Source organism: Ranitomeya imitator, chromosome 3, assembly GCF_032444005.1.
Source record: "Ranitomeya imitator isolate aRanImi1 chromosome 3, aRanImi1.pri, whole genome shotgun sequence".
Lineage (NCBI taxonomy): Eukaryota > Metazoa > Chordata > Amphibia > Anura > Dendrobatidae > Ranitomeya > Ranitomeya imitator.
In genome coordinates this window covers 176223864-176244961 of record NC_091284.1, presented here as the reverse complement: position 1 = coordinate 176244961, position 21098 = coordinate 176223864, and the positions used below count along the sequence as shown (strand labels likewise).

General features: G+C 45.8%; 1 protein-coding gene across 6 annotated transcripts in view; it reads right to left on the bottom strand.

Moving 5' to 3' along the window:
• Window positions 1-21098, bottom strand: part of USP9X (ubiquitin specific peptidase 9 X-linked) — a 241980-nt gene that overhangs the window by 47704 nt on the left and 173178 nt on the right. For all 6 annotated transcript variants that reach the window (XM_069761633.1, XM_069761629.1, XM_069761631.1 and 3 more), the window contains exons 29-35: window positions 20943-21089; window positions 10495-10702; window positions 8977-9197; window positions 7980-8173; window positions 6441-6614; window positions 5790-5931; window positions 4801-5551 (exon numbers count right to left, since the gene is read on the bottom strand). In XM_069761633.1, coding sequence (XP_069617734.1) covers window positions 4801-5551; window positions 5790-5931; window positions 6441-6614; window positions 7980-8173; window positions 8977-9197; window positions 10495-10702; window positions 20943-21089 — 1837 coding nt within the window. The remainder of the gene's footprint in view (window positions 1-4800; window positions 5552-5789; window positions 5932-6440; window positions 6615-7979; window positions 8174-8976; window positions 9198-10494; window positions 10703-20942; window positions 21090-21098) is intronic.

Sequence of the window (21098 nt, the reverse complement as noted above, 5' to 3'; positions counted from 1 at the left end):
TGCAGTAACCACCGATCGACCAAACCACTACACGACCAGCTCTATCCTCACCTATTGTATCCTCACCCATCCCTTGTATATTGTTAGCCCTCGCGGGCAGGGTCCGCTCCTCCTGTACCAGTTGTGACTTGTATTGTTCAAGATTAATGTACTTATTTTTATTATGTATACCCCTCCTCACATGTAAAAGCCATGTTGTATTGTTCAAGATTATTGTACTTATTTTTTGTTATGTATACCCCTCCTCACATGTAAAAGCCATGGAATAAATGGCGCTATAATAATAAATAAAAATAAATAAATATAGCTGAGGTAAGGTGTGACACCTGAGAAAGGTGAATGAGGTGGTAAAATAGGAGTAAACTACCAAGGTGTGCCTGCACTGGTAGCATAAAGGAAATAAAAACTTCCCAATTACCAGGTGTGTGTGCCTCTATGTTCAGTTATCTTTATGTAATGAGAGATGCTGTCATGTTAGGTTTGTAGGCAAAACAATTTTGCACTTGAGATTAAACTCAAAAGGTAGGAATCCGCATGTAAGCTCAAAACGAGCAGTAATCCTAACGGTAAGTTGAATGCAAGTTTATCAAGGGCGCTCTTCCGTGACAAAGAAAACAGATTTTCCGAAACGAGTACATTTTAGACCATCGAGGCATCTGTAATGAATGATGTACGAGTTTTGGGAATTTGCATGTGACAGCACACAAGTGGTAACTAGGACAGACCGATGCAGCCTAGAGAAAAACTTAAATACAGCTTACAGAGAAGGTTGTTGCTCGTTTTGACCTACCTGTATAGTTTCCTCAAATGCTGAATGGTTGAGCCTGCAAACTTAAGAGTAATGCAAGATGCTGTCCATACTAGGTTTCTAAGAGAACACATTGAGGCACATACACCAGTCTACCTGGTGAATAGGGAGTTTTATTTTGTTTCTTATATCTATTAGTACAGACACACCTCACTAGGATACTCTCATTTCACCACCTCATTCACTTTTCAGAACTGCCATGTGTGTGTGTATTCCTGCATAGTGAAAACGGACAGTATGTATGGGAATAAACCTTGCTTTCCTTCCACTCCCGTTGCAGTGTGGTGGTCATAATTTATCAGTAGTATTACAACCTCATCTCACACCTTACCACCTGCGCACTTGACCCCATCCCTTCCCACTTGCTTCCCAACCTCACTAACACGCTCATTCCAGCCCTAACCCATCTCTTCAACCTATCGCTATCTTCTGGTACTTTCCCCTCTGCCTTCAAACATGCCACCATAACACCCATCCTCAAAAAAGCTAACCTTGACAACAGCTATTGCCCCATATCACTGCTCCCGTTTGCTTCCAAACTCCTTGAGCAGCTTGTCCATGGTCAACTTTCCTCCCACCTCTCATCTAACTCTCTCCTTGACAACCTCCAATCAGGCTTCTGCCCCCACCACTCCACCGAAACTGCTCTGACCAAAATTACTAATGACTTACTCACAGCCAAAGCTAACAGACAGTTCTCCATCCTCCTCCTCCTCGATCTGTCCTCTGCTTTCGACACAGTCAACCACCTCCTACTGCTACAGATTCTTTCTTCCCTCGGCATCAAAGGCCTTGCCCTGTCCTGGATTGCCTCATACCTTTCCGACCGCACATTTAGCGTTTCCCACTCACACACTACCTCCTCACCCCACCCCCTCTCTGTTGGAGTCCCTCAAGGCTCCGTCCTAGGGCCTCTACTTTTTTCCATCTATACCGTTGGCCTAGGACAACTCAAAGTCCCATGGCTTTCAGTACCACCTATATGCGGACGACACTCAGATCTACCTCTCTGGCTCAGATGTCGCCTCTCTTCTGTCCAGAATCCCGGAGTGTCTGTCAGACATAGCCTCCTTCTTCAACTCTCGCTTCCTAAAACTCAATGTAGGCAAAACCGAACTCATCATCTTTCCCCCATCTCGCGTATCCCCCCTACCTGAACTATCTATTATAGTAAACGGCATCACGCTCTCTCCCGCACCTGAAATCCGCTGCCTAGGGGGAACTCTCGATTCCGCCCTGTCCTTCAAACTGCACATCCAAATCCTTGCCACCTCCTGTCAGTCTCTAACTCAAAAATATTGCCAGAATCCGTCCCTTCCTCAGTGCGCAATCTACTAAAACTCTTGTGCAGCCCTCACCATCTCCCGCCTCGATTACTGCAACACCCTCCTCTGCGGCCTCCCCGCTAACTCCCTTGCACCACTCCAGTCTGTCCTCAACTCTGCTGCTCGGCTAATCCACCCCTCTCCTCGCTACTCCCCTGCTTCACCCCTCTGCTAATCCCTCCACTGGCTCCCAATTCCCCAACGAATCCAGTTCAAACTACTAACACTGATCAACAAAGCCATCCACAACGTGTCCCCTCCCTATAACTCTGAACTAATCTCCCACTATCTTCCCTCACGTAATCTTCGATCTTCCCAAGACCTCCTTCTCTCCTCACTTATTCGATCCTCTCACAACCGCCTCCAAGATTTCTCCCGAATATCGCCCATCCTCTGGAATTCCACACCTCAACACGTCCGATCCATCAGACGGAACCTGAAAACCCATCTCTTCAGGAAAGCCTACAGCCTGCAATAACCATTCTGCCGCCACGTCACCGACCGCCCGAGCTGCCGCCACGACCACCAGTGCTGCAGCACACCAACCTCCTGTCTCTTCCCCACTATCCTGAAGAATGTAAGTCCGCAAGGACAGGGTCCTCTCCCCTCTGTACCAGTGTCACTGTAAATGTGTTTACGGTTAACGATATCTATAACCCTGTATGTAACCCCTTTTCACATGTACAGCACCATGGAATTAATGGTGCTATATAAATAAATATTAATAACTAAAAGTCCAGCTTTTACCATAAAGATTATTATTATTATTATTATTATATGAAAGCTCAATAAATTGTACACAGTCATCCTAATAGCTTGTATATAATATGACCATGGCTAACTCGTCTACAAAACGCACTAATCACCAACAAAAGACAAGGCAGCCAAGATGCTGAAGTTGGTTTCTTATTTGTCAATTTCTTTTTTTTAAGGTTTTTTTTTTTTTTACAGGTTTAAAATCGACAAAAATCAAAACAATTTAATACAATGCAGTGAGATGCCCTGATGTGAATACACTTAAAAGCAGCTACAAAAGTTATAAAACTGGCACAAAGATGGACATCAAAGTAGGCACTGAAGGGCAATATTGAAAGGGTTAAATGACTTTTGGCCACTGATGTCTCACCAATAAATACATAGTGATTCAAATTCAGGTCACTCTAGCCTGGCCCAAGTGTGTTCTGGAAATCAGAACTGGCATCAAAGTGGGCAAATAGCCAATCTTCACAGATTTGAAAAAGTTACTGGTGTTTATCAGGAGTTGACTGTTGGACCACTGATCTCATGACCATAACATACACAGTAATGGCATGCATCAAATTCAGGTCACTCCTTTAACTCCCTGAAAAACCAGTTACTTATTCAAATCTGTGAAAAATGGCTATTTGCCTGGTTTGACGCCCAGTACACATTTGGTCCAAGCTAGAGTTAGCTGAATTTGATATGGGGTATTACTATATATTTAATGGTGGTGAGAGACCAGTAGCTTACAGTAATTTAACCCTTTCAATAACACCTTTCAGTGGCCACTTTGATGCTTATTTTTGTGCCAGTTTTCTAACTTTTGGAGCGGCTTTTAAGCGTGTACACATCAGGGCACCTCACTGCATTGTATTTTATTAATGCTTTTTTTTAATTATTTTTGTCATTTAACCTGTAAAAAACAAAAATAAATTGCTAAAGTAACAAATTTCAGCCCCAAATAAGAAACTGGACAAATAAGAAACCAACTTCAGCATCGTCAATCAGCCCGACATGTGAAAGTCTACATCTCACATGTAAGGAGCAGAACACACACAGACCCAGACACTATTTCATTGAAGGAGAGCACTGGAGCAACTGGTAATCAATGCAGGATTAAGAAGAACCCAACCTCACTGGTCAGCCAGTAATCATCTATAAACCTGATCTTTTTATGGCGTTTACAACCCTGTAAAAAGAGCACATTTATTAGTACGGACCAGCTCAGGTATCAGTAATGAAAGTTGAGATCTAACCCTCCCCCACTCCCTCCTCCATCAAGGATTACAAATTTTATTTTGCCATATTTAAAAAAAACAAAAAAAGAACAAAAAAAAAAAAACACTTTAGTCACTGGATCACTTTAAAAACGGTTAACATCTCCGTAGAGACATTAGAAATTTAGACAAAACAGACCTCTGAATGACAGGCAAAAGCACAAAATCCAGTATGTGCCACTAAGCTATTCTCCGGTCACTTTGGGTATGTGTCCACGGGCCGTATTACATCCGGAATAGCTGCAGATTGAACGCTGCATAGAGCCGCAGATGTTACAGCATAATGGAGGGGATTTTATGAAATCCCATCTCCACTATGCGTGCGAACACGCACCCGGAGGCCCTGCGTTTCCGGACATGCGGCACTTTTTTTTTTAGAATGCAGCATGTCCGTTTACGTTGCGGCGCCACTGCAGGGTAAAACACAGGGCCTTATGTGTGGGGTGCGATGATTCCGGATGTGTGCAATTAACACATCCGCAATCACCGCATTTACAGAAGGGGGCGGCGTGAGTTTTCCTCTCCGTCCAAAGCGCCGGCCATCCTGAACGTGGACACATACCCTTTCAGTGCCACAAATGGCAAGAAACAGAAAAATCTCATCTATGCTTTTACCTTACAAATTTCTGCGATGCTTGTATGAACTTACCTGGGGGAGGGTTCAGGTAGACACTGTTACAAGTTAGCAATTTCTTAATAAACTGGAAATATTCTAAGCTGAACTGCATTCGGTTGTGCATAAATTGCACGTTTTGCTTGCGTACACTGCGCTCAATAGCCGACGGCATCTTGATCTGGTGGGGTTTTGAGGTGATTGTTAGTTCATTAATATATTTGATCAGTTCATTGTCTTTGTCTAGAGTGTCCATACGTTCATAGAAAAGAATGTACGCGTTCCACCACCTCTTCTGACGTCGGTATGACATTCTTTTCATCATGTGATCAAACACTTCCCCCATGTACTCGCCCCCAAAGCACTGGTTTTTCATTTCCTCGTCATCATCCATTTTGCATTCCGTTACGTCGCCATCATCAAACTTATACCAGCAGTTCTTCTCGCCATCGCCACCATTTCTTTGGATGATGTAAGAATAGTAATGACCTCCACTCGCCTGTCCACTGTGCACCAGCACTCCCACTAGCCTGTATTTAGTACTTCCAGCAGGCTCGTTTTCAGTTTGTTCATTGGGGATGACTTGATTTTCTGGGTTTACATCATCTCCCTCCAATTTTGCTACACCAGCCACTGTGTATGGCTCCATATCTAGTTCACGTGGAAACTCAAAATAGTCATTGAATTTAATTGCACATTCCCTTTCCCAATCATAGTCAAAGCGTTTAAGCTGGATGGCTAAAACAGGAGGCAGCTTCTTTATTAGCAAGCGTTTCACTGTATCCACCTGAAAGCACAAGAACATTTGTTAGATATCGGTCTCCAGCGCACCTTTGGCACAAGTGCCCCTGCAGCTATACTGCACTACTGAGGCTCTGTAGGTTTAACATCTTGGCTTAAAAGTTGACTATTTAACATGTTTTCTGACAAACACTGGTTTATCAGTTCGCCTATCTCTCCAGGGAGATTGTCTGACAGTCTGGAAAAGTGAGCACTTAAACTTATGTTTCAGAAAGAGGATTCACCTTTTTGTTGCATTTTTCACAGTGATACGCATTTGCACCTTCCAGCAAGTCTCCTTTGACATATTGTTCCATAGAGTCAAGCAAGTTTTGGTGATTTCTAATATCTACATTCAGCGTTGTAAAAGATTCTTCACATTCGTACCTGTAAAAAGTTCAAAGGTTTTCAAGCCCAGCAGGCACATTTGTATATATGTAATAAGGCTGTGAAGTGAGAGCTAGTTTTGGGTGCTGCTGGGAGACTATAGAACTTTACCAAATGCAGCTTAAAAATAAAAAAATACACGTACACAACAAATATTTTATCTGTTACTATTTGTCAATTTACTGTGTTTCATAGAGATTCTCACGAGAAACAAATATACATTTCATATTTTACCAATTTAAGGCCCCTATTTATATAAAAGACAGTAATAACAAATTTACTGCAGTAAAGTGTAAACCTAATTGACCATGCATGAAGGAGTGGCCATGTGGAAAAATCAGAGTGACAAAATGGGAATGGAGACTGAAAACTAATAGTAGGATAATGAAAGTGGTAATGTGATAAAAAGCTTATAAACATTTTCAGATAAATATATACCAATATACTTACATAAATTGATAATACATATATATTGTTTTTTAGTTTACACACACACTTTGGAAACTCACCTATGAGGACAACCTTGGCAAATTTTTTGATCAGCAAAAGAACCTCCTAAGACTTTGCTTAACATAGTTGGATGACCTAATGCCTTTAAAGCTTCATCTAAACTGTCCACAAGAGAATTAAAAAATTCTAAAGCATCATGTTGTTCTCGAAGGTTAACGGGTTCTCCCCAAAGCCTGAAAGCAAAGAAAGAAAAAAAAAATATTAGGTATTATAACAAAGTGTTGTCCACCATTAAATGAAGGGCTATAGCTAAGAATTCACAAAAACAAAACAAATAGGGCTATGCTATCCCTCCTTGATTGGTGAAGGATCAAACATAGGAAGCCCAATAATGGTCAGAATGAAGTGGGCTTCTTCAGATTTTTATGCCCATCCACCTGTCAAACAAGGGACTACAACAGCCATTTTTTACTTGAGAGAAGTGAAGTGTAGCAATCCCTGGCATAGTGGATTGAAGAAAAAAGAAAAGCCAAAAACAAAAGAAAAAAAAAAAAAACCCACACCAATTAGAGCGTTTCAGATTAAAGAAGACCCAAAGGTTATATATGGAGAACGAAGAAAAATCTGAAGAACCAAGAAAAATATGGAGAACCAAGAAAAATAGGTCTTTAAAGGGGGAGTGTGATCTCAGTTTGTACATTTTTTTTTTAATACATACACCATATTTTTCTTATTATAGGACATACTTCCCCCTCCCAAATAAAAAATTGGGGAGGAAAATGGGGGTGTATCTTATAATCCCTAATTGTAGCTGCGGTGAATTAAGGGCTCAGGTTTGCTGCTGCCGGAAGCTCCTGGCTACGGGCCCCAGGCTGGTACGACAAGGTGTTCGGGGTTGCGTGGGCTCCACCAACATTTGTGAAGCTTGGAGCCTCGCACATGCCATACGCTTCTATGCAGTGGACTTTGGGGAAAATAGCCACATGCGCAAATAGAGATCTTGGCTCCTCAGATCTCACTTGCGCACTTATCACCGGCAGCCATTTTCCCGGAGAGTATTTTAAAGTGTGGGGCTCTGGGCTTTCAAAAAATGTCAGAGGAGCTCCTACACCACTGAACACCCCCGTCCTACCAGTGTGGAGCCTGCAGCATCTCCTGCCTCTGCCAGCAGTGACCCTGCCACCTGGGACCCCGCAACACCACCGCTGCCACCCAGGTAAGCTACCGCAACAGTGAATTGTAGCACTCACCATTTTATTAAAAACAAAATTTTCCTCCCAACAATTTGGGGTGAGTCTTATAATCCGCAAAATATGGTATACAAAAAAAATCCCAAATTTTGCAGTTTTTTACTGTAGTCACAATATTATGCTATGCTCACGCTTCGTGATGATTTAGGAGGACTTTCTGCAGGGTCATCATGACAGACAGGGTTACATTGACAGGTAACACCTCTATACACAGCTGATAACACAGGATCCCCCAAATCATGCTCCCCTCCCTCCCTTCATATAGAATTCTATTTTAAAAGAACACATAACCGATAGAAAGGCAAAGTAGTCAGAAAAAAATACAGGGTACAGAAAAATGTGACTAACCTAAACTGTTTCCAGAAACCTCTTGGGACGTAGTACTGTAACCTTGATGCTGCCAAGTGGCCAAATATGACTTGCAGATGTCTCAGCACGCCAATATTGTACTCTTTTCTGTCCTCAGTTTTGCTCAGTGAGGGCTTATCTTCATACTGGTGAGGGTAACCAAAGACATCATCCCCCCGTGAGTCTACATTACTCTGTCAAGACAAAATTTGTGTGAGTTTCCGCTCTCAAGGGTTTAGAAGCAGTAAAATTGATCAAAAGTTAAATAAAAATAACTATAAAGTCTTCCTACAAAGTCACCTCAGTACATATACTCAAACAATGCCACATACGAGTGGAAAGAGGGATACAGGCCATGCTCACGCAAGAGTATGTATTTCACATATACAGACAAAATGCCCAGACTGATATTACAGCCATCACATGAATACTACAACGGGAACCCCAAGCCACCCTTCCTCCTCACCCCACTACGGCTATGAGGAAGACATTAATTGGAGTGAGACAGACCTGTATTTTCTGTTAGGCCAGTTTCAGAAGTCTGTTACTTTCATTGGCAAGTATACAACGCAGATCAACGTAGAGCATGTGTTGTAATGGGTCAATGCTCACTCTGTAAAAATGATGGACAGCACAGTCCAGAAGAGCTGAGATGCGAAACCGGGCACGAGTCCCACTGACAGCAGCAGCTGAGCATGTATGATACAGTCTATTCAACGTTTACACTAGGGTGAAACCGGAGGGCTTTAGACAACCGTTCTGGGGGTCATGGGAGAAACTAGAAGGTTATAAAAGTAAATAATTGTGGGAAAAATGTTTAAACTAATTCTGTTAAGTCAGATGTGCAAATTGCCACTTCTGAGAGGAAGAGGACTTAAAACTTTATAGCACCACCCGTTGGAAGGAAAATCCTACAAGTCACTATCGACCCTTTAACGAGTCTTGCAATAATGACTGCGGATAAAAGCTTATAGTGACGCCCAGCCAGCTGTGTTACCTCATTGTCTTGTTTTTCATCCCCAGACATGTCATCATCTACATCACTGCCAGTGCCTTCAATAGCAAGAATTCCATTTCGGATGGCAGGTATCATATACAACTGCTGGATTACAGAGTTCATGTAACAAGTAGCACCAGCGTTTTTCAGCCCAACAAAGCCCTTGGGGGGTCGTGGTCCAACTGGGGGAAGATATTCCCACTCTGTAAGAGCTTCACAACCTAGATGATGGAGAAGAGATACATTAAAATACTGAAATGGTTAAAAAAAAAAAATCTATAAAGATCCAAATGTTTTTTGCTCTTCAGTGGGATGCAATCTAGTAAACAACACATAGATATTTAGTTTGCATAGAAGTTAAATGCACAAACCCAGTTTCAATTAGAGGCTAGTAGCTACTGGAGACAGCCAGCAACTTTATTATGGTATCAACTGCTTGCTGAATCTATAGCACCACTTAAGGGATTTTTGGTTGTTTTTTTTATAAAGCAGGAGTGGCGCTTCTAACATAAGATCCCAGTCCCTGGTCTTATACTCACCCTCAGCTGTCTACAATTTTTATTTTTGGTGCCGCTCATGACCAACAGCACTATCTTGTGACCGGCTGGAAGTCAGAAGTTAAGTTACAAGCTCTCAATGCAAGTCTATGATAGCCAGAACAAAGGTGCAAGTTTGAGTTGTGACCCTCGGTTTGCTTCATGAAACACTGGATCGATTTGGCAGGTCACAAACTGATGGAGACCGAGGTGAACTGTAGTGATAGAAGGGGGAGACGCCAGCTGGTAAGTGTAAGAGTAGGGTCAGGGACCTTAGATTAGAAGCACCACTCCAGCGGTAAAAAACAAACAAAAAAAAAAAAAAACACTGGAGTGCTGCTTTAGGTGATTACTCCAAACCTGCATTTATAATGTGCACCCACTTTTCAATTGCTAAAATATAACAACCTCTGCCTTATGGCAAATTTATTGCATAAGTGTTCATATAGGCTGGTCAAATACAAGTGATTTTAGGTGGCTGAAAAGGCCACTTAGACCACTTGCTGTACAACGAAAAAGGTACGATGGTTGGCAAAAAAAAGTTTGACCCAGGACGGATGACGACAGATAATGGTTTAAAAGTTCTGCTGGTTTGGATTGGTTGGGGCTGGTTGCTGTAAATTTAAAGTCATTCAGACTTGATGACAACTCTGCATCACAATAATAGAAGCCCAGATCACAACAGACAGAGTGGAGTTCTGTCATTCCACCTTATAAAAAGGGACAACCAATACGACCACTATGATCGACATGCCATTCAGAAAATTAGTCTGAAATTTATAGCCAGTTTAATACTCCATACAAATGAGAAGTTGCAGTTGGGAAGGCTTATCTACTGGCTAATAATTTCTGCTCAAGTAAATGCAATCTCTTAAGACCGCGAAAATTAAGTAGGCAGGAGATTTTGTTATTTTTACATGCTTCTTTACTCAAGTAAAATGGAAAAAAAAAATCATAAGAGTAAAGTGTTGATGTACAATACCTGTGTAATACATTTCATTCAATGTATCTACAATCTGTCTGAGATTACGAACACATCCCACAGCTAATGCAACTAGCAACTCAAAGCCTGCATTTATGGTGGCTGGAGAACTGCATACTGGAATAGCTTGCTCAGCCGGAAGCTCGCCAGTTTTCATATATTGCAGATAAACGTTGGACGCTGGGAATATGAAGTCATCAATCAGCTCCTAAGGTACAAACAAAAGACATTTGATAAAGGCCTGTTTACATACTTTGTGAATCTGTTACATGCATGCTTGTAGTGTGCCAATAATGGTATGCAAGAGGGAAGATATAGATTAGAGTTGGCAGAGGCGGATTACAATACACTCCTGGGAGATGCTGCTGCTCTATTTCCCCCCAAAATTTGATGAGCTGTGCCCACCACAGAAACTGACGACATCAGAACATAAAGGTAAAAAGGCACATAGTTTACACTGAAGTCATTTAAAGTGATTAAAACAATGACGGGCTCTGTTTGTTTACAAGAATAAACTTATTTTTATCTTGCAATGACAGATTTAAAGTGTCATTTTTTAACCTATTCCAGAAATTCAGCGTACATGTACAGTGTAAGTCAGAAGAGGGTTCATGGGGTGAGCATGCTCCATACATGGCTGTGAAACAGCCAGATCTGCCGCCAACCACGGACAGTGCAGCAAAGTGTTGGCAGTGACTGTAAAGCTGGGAAATGCAATCTGTCAAAATCAATGAACAGCATTAACACACTGGCACGGGGACATCATTCTATGCTCCCATTGGCTGCCCCACAACATGATCGAAAGCGCCAATGGGTTGCTATGATAGCGAATGGTTTGTTGAAGACAATTCTCTCCCCCCCCCCCCCCCCCCCAAGCCTGTCATGAAACAGCCTGTGCCTCGGCTTTAAAGGAGACCATGTTTTTCACTATATACTACAGAACTGATGCATTTATCAGATGATCACAGGTTTAAGTCCCCTAAGGGGGAATAGCAAATATATTAAAGGTAAATAGGGATTTTTGTGTGTACTCACCGTAAAATCCTTTTCTCCGAGCCACTCATTGGGGGACACAGGACCATGGATGTTATGCTGCTGTCACTAGGAGGCTGACACTAAGCTGAGACAAAAAAAGGTTAGCTCCTCTCCTGCAGTATACACCGTCATGCTGGCTTCCAGAGACCCAGTTCAGTGCAAAAGTAGTAGGAGAATAATAACAATATATCAAGTAACATTAGAGTATAACATGTCAAAAATAGTCAAAAACTGAAAAAGGTAAAGAGCCAAACAGGCTAACAGGGTGGGTGCTGTGTCCCCCAATGAGTGGCTCGGAGAAAAGGATTTTACGGTGAGTACACACAAAAATCCCCATTTCTCCTTTGCCACATTGGGGGACACAGGACCATGGGACGTCCCAAAGCAGTCCCTGGGAGGGGAACAATACAACCAAACAACTCCGTGTACCATCTGACTACAAATGCGCGACGGCCGCTTGCAGAATACGTCTGCCAAGGGCCGCGTCCGCAGACGAATGAATGTGGACATTGTAGTGCTTTGTGAAAGTATGCAGGCTGGACCACGTTGCGGCCTTGCAAACCTGCTCCGCTGGTGGCTGGTGCCGGATGGCCCAGGAAGCACCCATCGACCGAGTGGAGTGTGCTCTAATCCCCGCCGGGATAGGTCTGCCCCTGACCCGATAGGATTCCTGGATAGCAGATCGAATCCATCTGGCTATCGTGGCTTTAGACGCAGCCAAACCCTTTCTGTGACCCTCCGGGAGCACGAAAGGGGCATCCAATTTTCTGAAATGAGCAGTTCTGGAAATGAACCTCCTAAGGGCCCGTACCACGTCCAGGGTATGAATGGCTTTTTCAACCCTGTGTTTTGGCTGCGGGCAAAAAGAGGGAAGAATGATGTCCTCGTTAAGGTGAAAAGATGAGACCACCTTAGGGAGAAAGGCCGAAGAAGGGCGTAGGACTACCTTGTCCTGATGGAAGGCAAGAAAAGGAGCCCGGCAGGATAAAGCGGCCAATTCTGAGACCCATCTGATAGACGTCACGGCTACAAGGAAGGCAACCTTCCAGGAGAGGACAGAAAGCGGAACGTCCTGAAGGGGCTCGAACGGAGGTTCCTGAAGAACCCCCAGGACCAAGTTGAGATCCCAGGTCTCCAACGGCATTCTGTAGGGGGGTACCACATGGGAGACCCCCTGAATGAAAGTCTTGACTTGAAGGTTGGCAGCGATCCTGCGTTGGAATAACACGGATAACGCCGAGATCTGACCTTTGAGGGAACTCAGCGCCAAGCCGGAATCCAAACCGGACTGAAGGAAATCCAAAATGCAAGGGATAGAGAAAACGAGCGGAGGGCGACCTCGGAGCCTGCACCACGAGAAGAAGGTTTTCCAGGTGCGGTGGTAGATGGAAGCGGAAGACGCCTTGCGAGTGCTTATCATGGTGGGAATGACCTGCTGAGAGAAACCAGCTCGAGTTAGAATCCAGGTTTCAACAGCCACGCCGTTATTCGTAGGGCCCCTGAGCTCTGGTGGCAGATCAGCTCTTGGCGAAGCAGATCTGGGCGGTCTGGTAACCGCCAGGGGACGTCGGTTACGAGCTGAACGAGCTCCGCATACCAAGCGCGACGTGGCCAATCCGGTTCGACCAGAATGACCGGAACCCCTCCGTCTTGATCTTCCGGATCACCTTCGGCAGTAAGGGAGGCGGAAGAAACACGTACAGGAGTGGGAACTGATGCCAAGGTGATATCAGCCCGTCCACTCCAATAGCCTGGGGATCCCGAGAAAATACAATGAAATTGTGAACCTTGGCGTTCATACAATTATTAGGTTCTGTAGAAGGACGTAGATCTGGGTATTTATTATAATGGAATATAGGCTGAACTGGATGGACAAATGTCTTTTTTCGGCCTTACTAACTATGTTACTATGTTACTATGTTCAAACTGGACGCCATCAGATCCACGTCCGGGATCCCCCAACGAAGGCAGATCTGCTGAAAAACCTCTGGATGGAGTTCCCACTCCCCCGAGGCAAGGCCTTGACGGCTCAGAAAGTCCGCTGCCCAGTTTTTGACGCCCGGAATGTGCACCGCGGAAATGGTGGAATGGTTGGCTTCGGCCCAACGAAGAATGTGGGAGACTTCCTGCATCGCCGCCCTGCTGCGGGTACCCCCTTGGTGGTTTATGTATGCCACTGCTGCAACATTGTCCGATTGGACTCGGATAGGGTGATCCGCGAGCAGGGAGTGAAAGTGTCTCAGGGCGAGTCTGATCGCACGAATCTCCAGGATGTTTATAGGGAGCCTCGACTCCCGAACTGTCCAACGACCCTGGGAAGATTGGTGAAGAAACACCGCACCCCAGCCGAGGAGACTGGCGTCAGTAGTTACCACTAACCAGCGGATCGGGAGAAAAGACTTCCCCTGGAGGAGAGATGGACCCAGGGTCCACCATACAAGAGATTGTCTGATCCGCGGAGACAAAGGGCAAGGACGATCGAGGGATAAGGGACTCCTGTCCCAGTTGTCCAGCAGAGCCTGTTGCAAGGGGCGGAGATGGAGTTGAGCGAAAGGAACCGCTTCGATTGCTGCTACCATTTTGCCCAGGATCTTCATGGCGAACCGAATGGGTCGCGGGCGAGGATGGCAGAGCGTCCGAGCCCCATGCTGAAGCTCTTGGGCCTTGGACCAAGGAAGCAAGACCAGTCCTTGAAGTGTCCAGGATCATTCCCAGAAAGGAGATCCGTCGGGCAGGAACGGGGGAGGACGTGTCCAAGTTGATCAACCAGCCCAGGCGCGAAAGAGAATCCAAGGTAATGTGGACGCTTGCCTCGCAGGCCTGATAAGACGGACCCTTTATGAGGAGGTCGTTTAAGTAAGGCAACAAGACCACTCCTCGAGAATGAAGAATGGCCATGACGGCCGCCATGACCTTTGTGAATACCCTGGGTGCCGTGGCAAGACCGAAGGGTAAGGCCGTGAATTGGAAATGGTCCTCTAGGATGGCAAAGCGGAGGAACCTTTGATGTGGCGGGAATATTGGAATGTGAAGATAGGCATCCTTGATGTCTATCGATGCCAGGTATTCCCCTCTCTCCATCGAGGAGATGACCGACCGAAGCGATTCCATCCTGAAGTGCCGTACTTTTACGCACTTGTTCAGGAGCTTCAGATCCAAAATGGGGCGCACTTTCCCGTCCTTTTTTGGCACGACGAAGAGGTTTGAGTAAAAACCTCTCGTGTTCCGGAACCGGAACAATGACCCCGCTCTGGAGGAGGGAATGAATGGCGCAAAGAAGGGCGCGAGTGAGCCCCCGAACTGGGGAGACGAGAGGGAAAAAACAGAGCTGGAGGGGGACGCAGAGAACTATTTTGTAGCCAGATGACACCAGATCCCTGACCCATTCGTCGTGGATGACGGAGAGCCAGACTTGCTGAAAAAGAAGTAGACGTCCGCCTACTTTGGTGGTATCGACTGGAGCCGTTCCCGAGTCATTGTGAAGGGAATCTGGCAGGCCTGGAGCCTCTGGTTCTGGGTTGCCTAGGCTTTCCTCGCCAGGACTGATTCGGCCTGAAAGAGGGGCGAATGTCTCTGAGCGAGCGGATCGGTCTGATCTGGAAGAGGCGGCAGGATTGGACCAGGCTGGACTGCTACGAAAGGGCCGAAAGCGAAAATATGGCTGGCGCTGGAAGGCCGCCTTGGGCCTCTGTTGGGGAAGGAACTTGCTCTTTCCCCCTGTAGCGTCGGAAATAAGATGGTCTAGCTTTTCTCCAAAAAGACGCCCGCTCTGAAATGGGAGAGAAATCAGAGACTTTTTAGAGGAGGAATCTGCGCGCCACTCTGAGCCAAATAGCTCTTCTGATGGTGATGGCGTTTGAAGCCCCCGTTGCTGTGCAATTCGCTGCATCGAGAGATGCGTACATCACGTAATCACCAGCCATGGCAATCTGTTTAGCAAGGTCCACCACCTCAGACGGGAGATCCTGTTCCTGAACGGATTTCGCTAGAGCACCTGCCCAGGAAACCATTGCCTTGGCCACCCAAGCCGCGACGAATGAAGGAAATAGGGAAGAACCCGAGGCTTCGTCCACCGAGCGAGCTAGGGAATCTAGCTGGCGTTCAGTGGGATTCCTAATCGAAGCGCCATCCGGAATGGATAAGAGAGTTTTGGAAGCTAGGCGCGAAACCGGAGGATCTACTAGTGGGGATTCCATCCAGTCTTTCACGAGATCTGCGGAAAAAGGATACTTCGATTCCAGGGCCTTCTTGCCCGTGAAACGCTTATCCGGACGCTCCCTATGTCGCCTGACTATATCCAGGAAATCTGGGTGAGAGGCAAAAGTCTTATGAGAACGCTTGGCTCTAGTAAAGGAGACTGAGTGGTCCGGAGCAGAATTAGGGTCATCGTCCACTTTAAGTCGGTGATTGACTGCCTCAATGAGGGAGTCCACTGTAGATTCAAACTCCGGAGCATCCGGGTCTAAGGATACATCAGACTCATATTCAGAGTCGTGAACGCTACGAGCCCCTAAAGAGGGTGAGCGAGAGGTGGAATTGCCAGAAGCTGACTGGCGTGGTGAGCGCTCAGGAGAGGTAGTGCAGATCCATTTTCTGGATGACCGAGCCTTTTCCGGAGAGAGCGGCCCCTGCTGGCCGACGATTCCCCTGTTACGGAGGGATCTCTTAACCCATGAAAAGGATTGCCATGCTCCTCAGGCGGGTTCTGAATGGATTTGATGACATTGGCTAAAAAACCCACGGACTGCGACAGCGAAGCGACCCACGCAGGGGGACTAGATACGCCGGGGTCGGTGGCAGTGGAGGGCTCCTGGGCACATGGGGCATCGCAGGCTGAGCAGAGAGGGGAACTTTGAGGCCGAGGATGTGGAGCCTGGTAGGTGGTACATGCAGAAAAAAAAGGTCGTATGTACCTTAGAGGATTTTTTAGTCTTTGACTGAGACATGGTGTACGTTAATGTAAAATAGACCTCAGGGTCTATAAACTAAGGAAGCGAGGGCGGCGCTGCAGGGGAGAACCTGACGTGGTCTCCTTACCCGTGGTCCTGTGTCCCGCAGAGGAAGAGAGAGACGGCAGTGGAGTAGGCGACAGCCGGCGTTCACAGCGCTGCACGTGGGGGAAGCTGAGGCTGGAGAGCTGGAGCTGCGGCGTGCAGTGAAAGAATCCAAGATGGCCGCCGAGATCAGGGGGAGAGATCTCGCAGACAGCAAGAAGCGCCAGGACCGGGGGACGGCGCCGCAGGATGACGTGATAAAGGGGGCGGAGCCTATCGGGATGCGGCCTGCAGCTAGGCTGAAGCCGGGGACTAAATTTGCGGCTTCGGCCCAGCGCGCAGCCGGAAGCTATGGGGCCCAGAGAAAAACATGCCGCTGCTAAGAGGGAGCCCTCCGGACCGCCAAACAGCCGACCCCCCGAGGCACTTACCCCGATAGAGGGTGGAACCGAGCCACGCAGGGGGGCAGAAACTGCTGCACACAGGATCCTGGTGAGGTGTGCCTGGGGAGATTAGGACGGTGCAGGGGTTGGGGAGCCTCCATCCAGCATCCCCAGAAAGGGGGGTGGAGAGGAACCGTCCACCACCTTCCATCAGCCGCATATTCAGTGGTGATGCAGTGGGGGCTGCACGGCCGCCACAACGTAGAGTGCCACTGATCAGCCGAGGTAAAAATCTGGTGGGCAAAGCAGATTTCCGGCAAAAAAGACCTGGCTGCAGAAGAGGATACGTGGAGGACCTCCATGTGCTCGTCTGTAAGGGGGGTGGGGGAGATCGGTCCCTAGAAAAGGCCCGTCGCCCCCAAAAATCAGCTCAGGCAGTGGCTTCCCACGTCGCAGGAGAGGGTACGGAGAGGTGAACTCCCGTGCTCGCCTGTTGTTGGTTCGGGGAGATCGGAGCCTTGAAAGATTCCGTCGCCCCTTTGTCCGATAGAAAAAGGGAAAGAATTAAATCCAGTGTGCCTCCTACGGACACTAAGCTTGAACTGGGTCTCTGGAAGCCAGCATGAGGGTGTATACTGCAGGGGAGGAGCTAACCTTTTTTTGTCTCAGCTTAATGTCAGCCTCCTAGTGACAGCAGCATAACACCCATGGTCCTGTGTCCCCCAATGTGGCGAAGGAGAAAGTATATATATTAAAAAAAAAAAAAGTTTAAAAAAAATATGAAACAAAAAGTCAAATCGCACTCCCGTCAATTAAAAAGATATTAAAGATGCACATTTGGTACCACTACATCCATAAACATAAAAGGCAGATCTATTAAGATATAAGCTTCACCTGACTAACAGAAAATAAATATTGCAGTTAATTTGGTCGCCGCAACACTAGTGGAAAAAAAACAAAACATGTAAGCAAATAATTATATAGCACAGAATGGTATCAAAAACACTGAATCAACCCGCAAAAACCAAGCCTCACGCAGCTCCATCAACCAAAACATGAAACCGTTACCAATTTATTTTTTGCCACTAAAACGTGAAACATTCTAAGAAAAATAATTTTTTTTTTTTTTTTTTTTTGTATAGTTCTTAATGTTGGGCAGCACTCTGATATAAAAACGCGCTGAAGGTCAGCAGCCTGGAAAACTATTGCTTCCAAGTTGGTCTGGCCCCTCATATACACCTCCCTTGCTGTTAAAAAGGAGAGGAGTAGGTTTTTTCCCCATCACCACTTTGCAGCATCATTTTGTTAAAAATTATTTGGATTAGATGTCACGTAGCAACCGCATTATAGAAATTGTGTCGGCTTTCAAATGCACTACAAGAAAGCATGGATGAATACCTTACTGATACCGGTAGCACTTTTTTGTACAGCTGCACGGACATCAACATGGGATCAATGTACATGCATTTCCCTAGAATCTAGTTGGCGAAGCTGCAACTTTCAGGAAATACCTGCTTCGCTCTGCTGGATCCTACCCTTTGTATGGACTTGCCATGATTGTAATAATTGCTTCAGTGTTCTACACATTAAACATTTTATAGTTTAGAAAGATGATCGTGCACTAGTCACTACAAGAATATATGTGCAGGTAAGTCACCAAATTAAAAATAAACCTTAACAATCAGACAAAAATGATTTAGAAAAAACAGACAAACCATCAGAGCAACAGTTCAGAAGAATAAAAAAAGGAAGAAAAAAAAATAGAAAACCCCATGGATGGAACCCTGCAATATGTACAATTGCCATTCGAGAGCAGTATAAAACCACGAGCACATCACTAATATTAACCCCTTAGTGACAGAGCCAAATTTACAAAATCTGACCAGTGTCACTTTATGTGGTAAAAACTCTGGAACGCTTAAAAAAAAATGCCAGTGATAGAGACTTTTTTTTTTTTTCGTGACACATTATAATGATAAATTTAGGTTGATATGTTTTGTGTTTATTAAAAAAAAAAAAATCAGATATTTGACAAAAATGTAAAAACAATTACCGTATATACACTCGAGTGTAAGCCGACTCGAGTATAAGGCTACTTTCACACTGGCGTTTTTTGCAAAACGTTGCAATGCGTCGTTTATGGCAAAAAACGTATCCTGCAAAGTTGTTTGCAGGATGCGTTTTTGCCCCATAGATTAACATTAGCGACGCATTGCCACACGTAGCAACCGTCGTGCGACGGTTGCGCAGTGTTGTGGCGGACCGCCGAGAGCAAAAAAAAATGTAACGTTTTTTTGCTGCCGACGGACCACTTTTTCAGACCGCGCATGTGCGGCTGGAACTCCGCCCCCACCTCCCAATGGGGCAGCGGATGCGCCGGAGAAATGCATCCGCTGCACCCGTTGTGCGGCGCATCAAACGCTAGCGTCGGAATCTCGGCCCGACGCATTGCGACGGGCAGATTCCGACGCTAGTCTGAAAGTAGCCTAAGCCGACCCCCCTAATTTTGCCACAAAAAACTGGGAAAACTTAATGACTGGAGTATAAGCCTAGGGTGGGAAATGCAGCAGCTACCAGTAAATTTCAAAAATAAAAATAGATACCAATAAAAGTAAAATGAATTGAGACATCAGTAGGTTAAGTGTTTTTGAATATCCATATTGAATCAGGAGCCCCATATAATGCTCCATATAGTTTGATGGGCCCCATTAGATGCTCCATATTAAAATATGCCCCATATAATCCTGCATAAAGGGTAATAAGGGCCCCATAAGATGCTCCATAGAGATATTTGTCCTATATAGTGCTGCACAAGCGTTATGGCTCCGCACAGCCACTTACCCCATTTGCTTTTGCTGCCATAAAAAAAAAAAATCAGATACTCACCTCTCCGTCGCTCAGGACCCCCAGCACTTTTACCTGCTCCTTGTGCGGCTCCGTCTTCGGCACTGACGTTCAGCAGAGGGCGCGCACTGACTATGTCACCGCGCCCTCTGACCTGAGCGTCACTGCCAGAGGACGCTGAAGAGGGAGCCGCAACGGACCGAGGAGAGGTAAATATCGTGCAGCGCTGCGCTCCCCCTCCCCGTATACTTACCTGCTCCTGGCGCTGTGTCCCTGCTTCAACGATCAACGAAGTCTTTCCCCGGATCGTTGGTCACTGGAGAGAGCCATCTGTGTGACAGCTCCCCAGCGACCACACAACGACTTGCCAACGATCACGGCCAGGTCGTATCGCTGGTCGTGATCGTTGGTAAGTCGTTTAGTGTAACGGTACCTTAAGGTCGCTATTTACTCGTGAATTGCCTTGACAAACATCAGGGCCACACAATCATGATCTCAGGGTGCCGATGGGAATAAAGAGGGAGAAGCCACACTGTTATCCATTTATATGACAATCATTATTGACAGCAGCATCAAAGGGGTTAAACAGATGTGAACGGTGACAACACTGATCGTGGCTCATGCAGTAGGTTGTCAGCTATAGTGTACAGCCAACAGCTGCTGGATTGTCTCCTGTATGGGGATGATATTCGCTTATATCTCAGGTCAGTTAAAAGACTTAGCGGCAGTCATTAAGGGGTTGAAGGACACATGTAGACTTATCAAGAGGTCAAAGGGAAAACTAACCAGACTAAATCATCTGGGAAGGAGCTGCCATGTGTTTCCACGTTTGTCACACGCCTGGTGCGAGTGTTTGAAGCAGACTCAGGAGCTGAGCCGACACCATACTGTAAACCAATAATGGTGCCAGTGGGTTGCCAGGGGGCCTGTTGCCATGTTAGTAGGTCTGTGAAGCTCAGCCTCAGGTTGGGCTTCATCGAAAACCATGATTTTACCTATATTATAGTGCACATCCCAGCAAGTACATCATCAGGTATTGGTGAAACTTTTGGATTGTTGCAGCCAGACCAGAGATACCAGAGAGAACGTGGCATTCAATATCTTGTTTAAGTGACAAGCAATTAACCTTGCAATGGTCTGATAAAGCTGCACACAAGATTGCAGGAACAAACTACAACTACTAAGGCAATACCTTAATAAGATTAGCGCCCCCTTTCTCGCAGCCAATGTGATACTTCTTTTCAGGCGTTTGGAAAGCTAGTAATTCTTTTGTTACTCCAAGGTGACCCTCCAGAATGGTTTCCTCAATGCCAGTCTCACCTGTTCTCTTCACATCATCCTAAGAAAA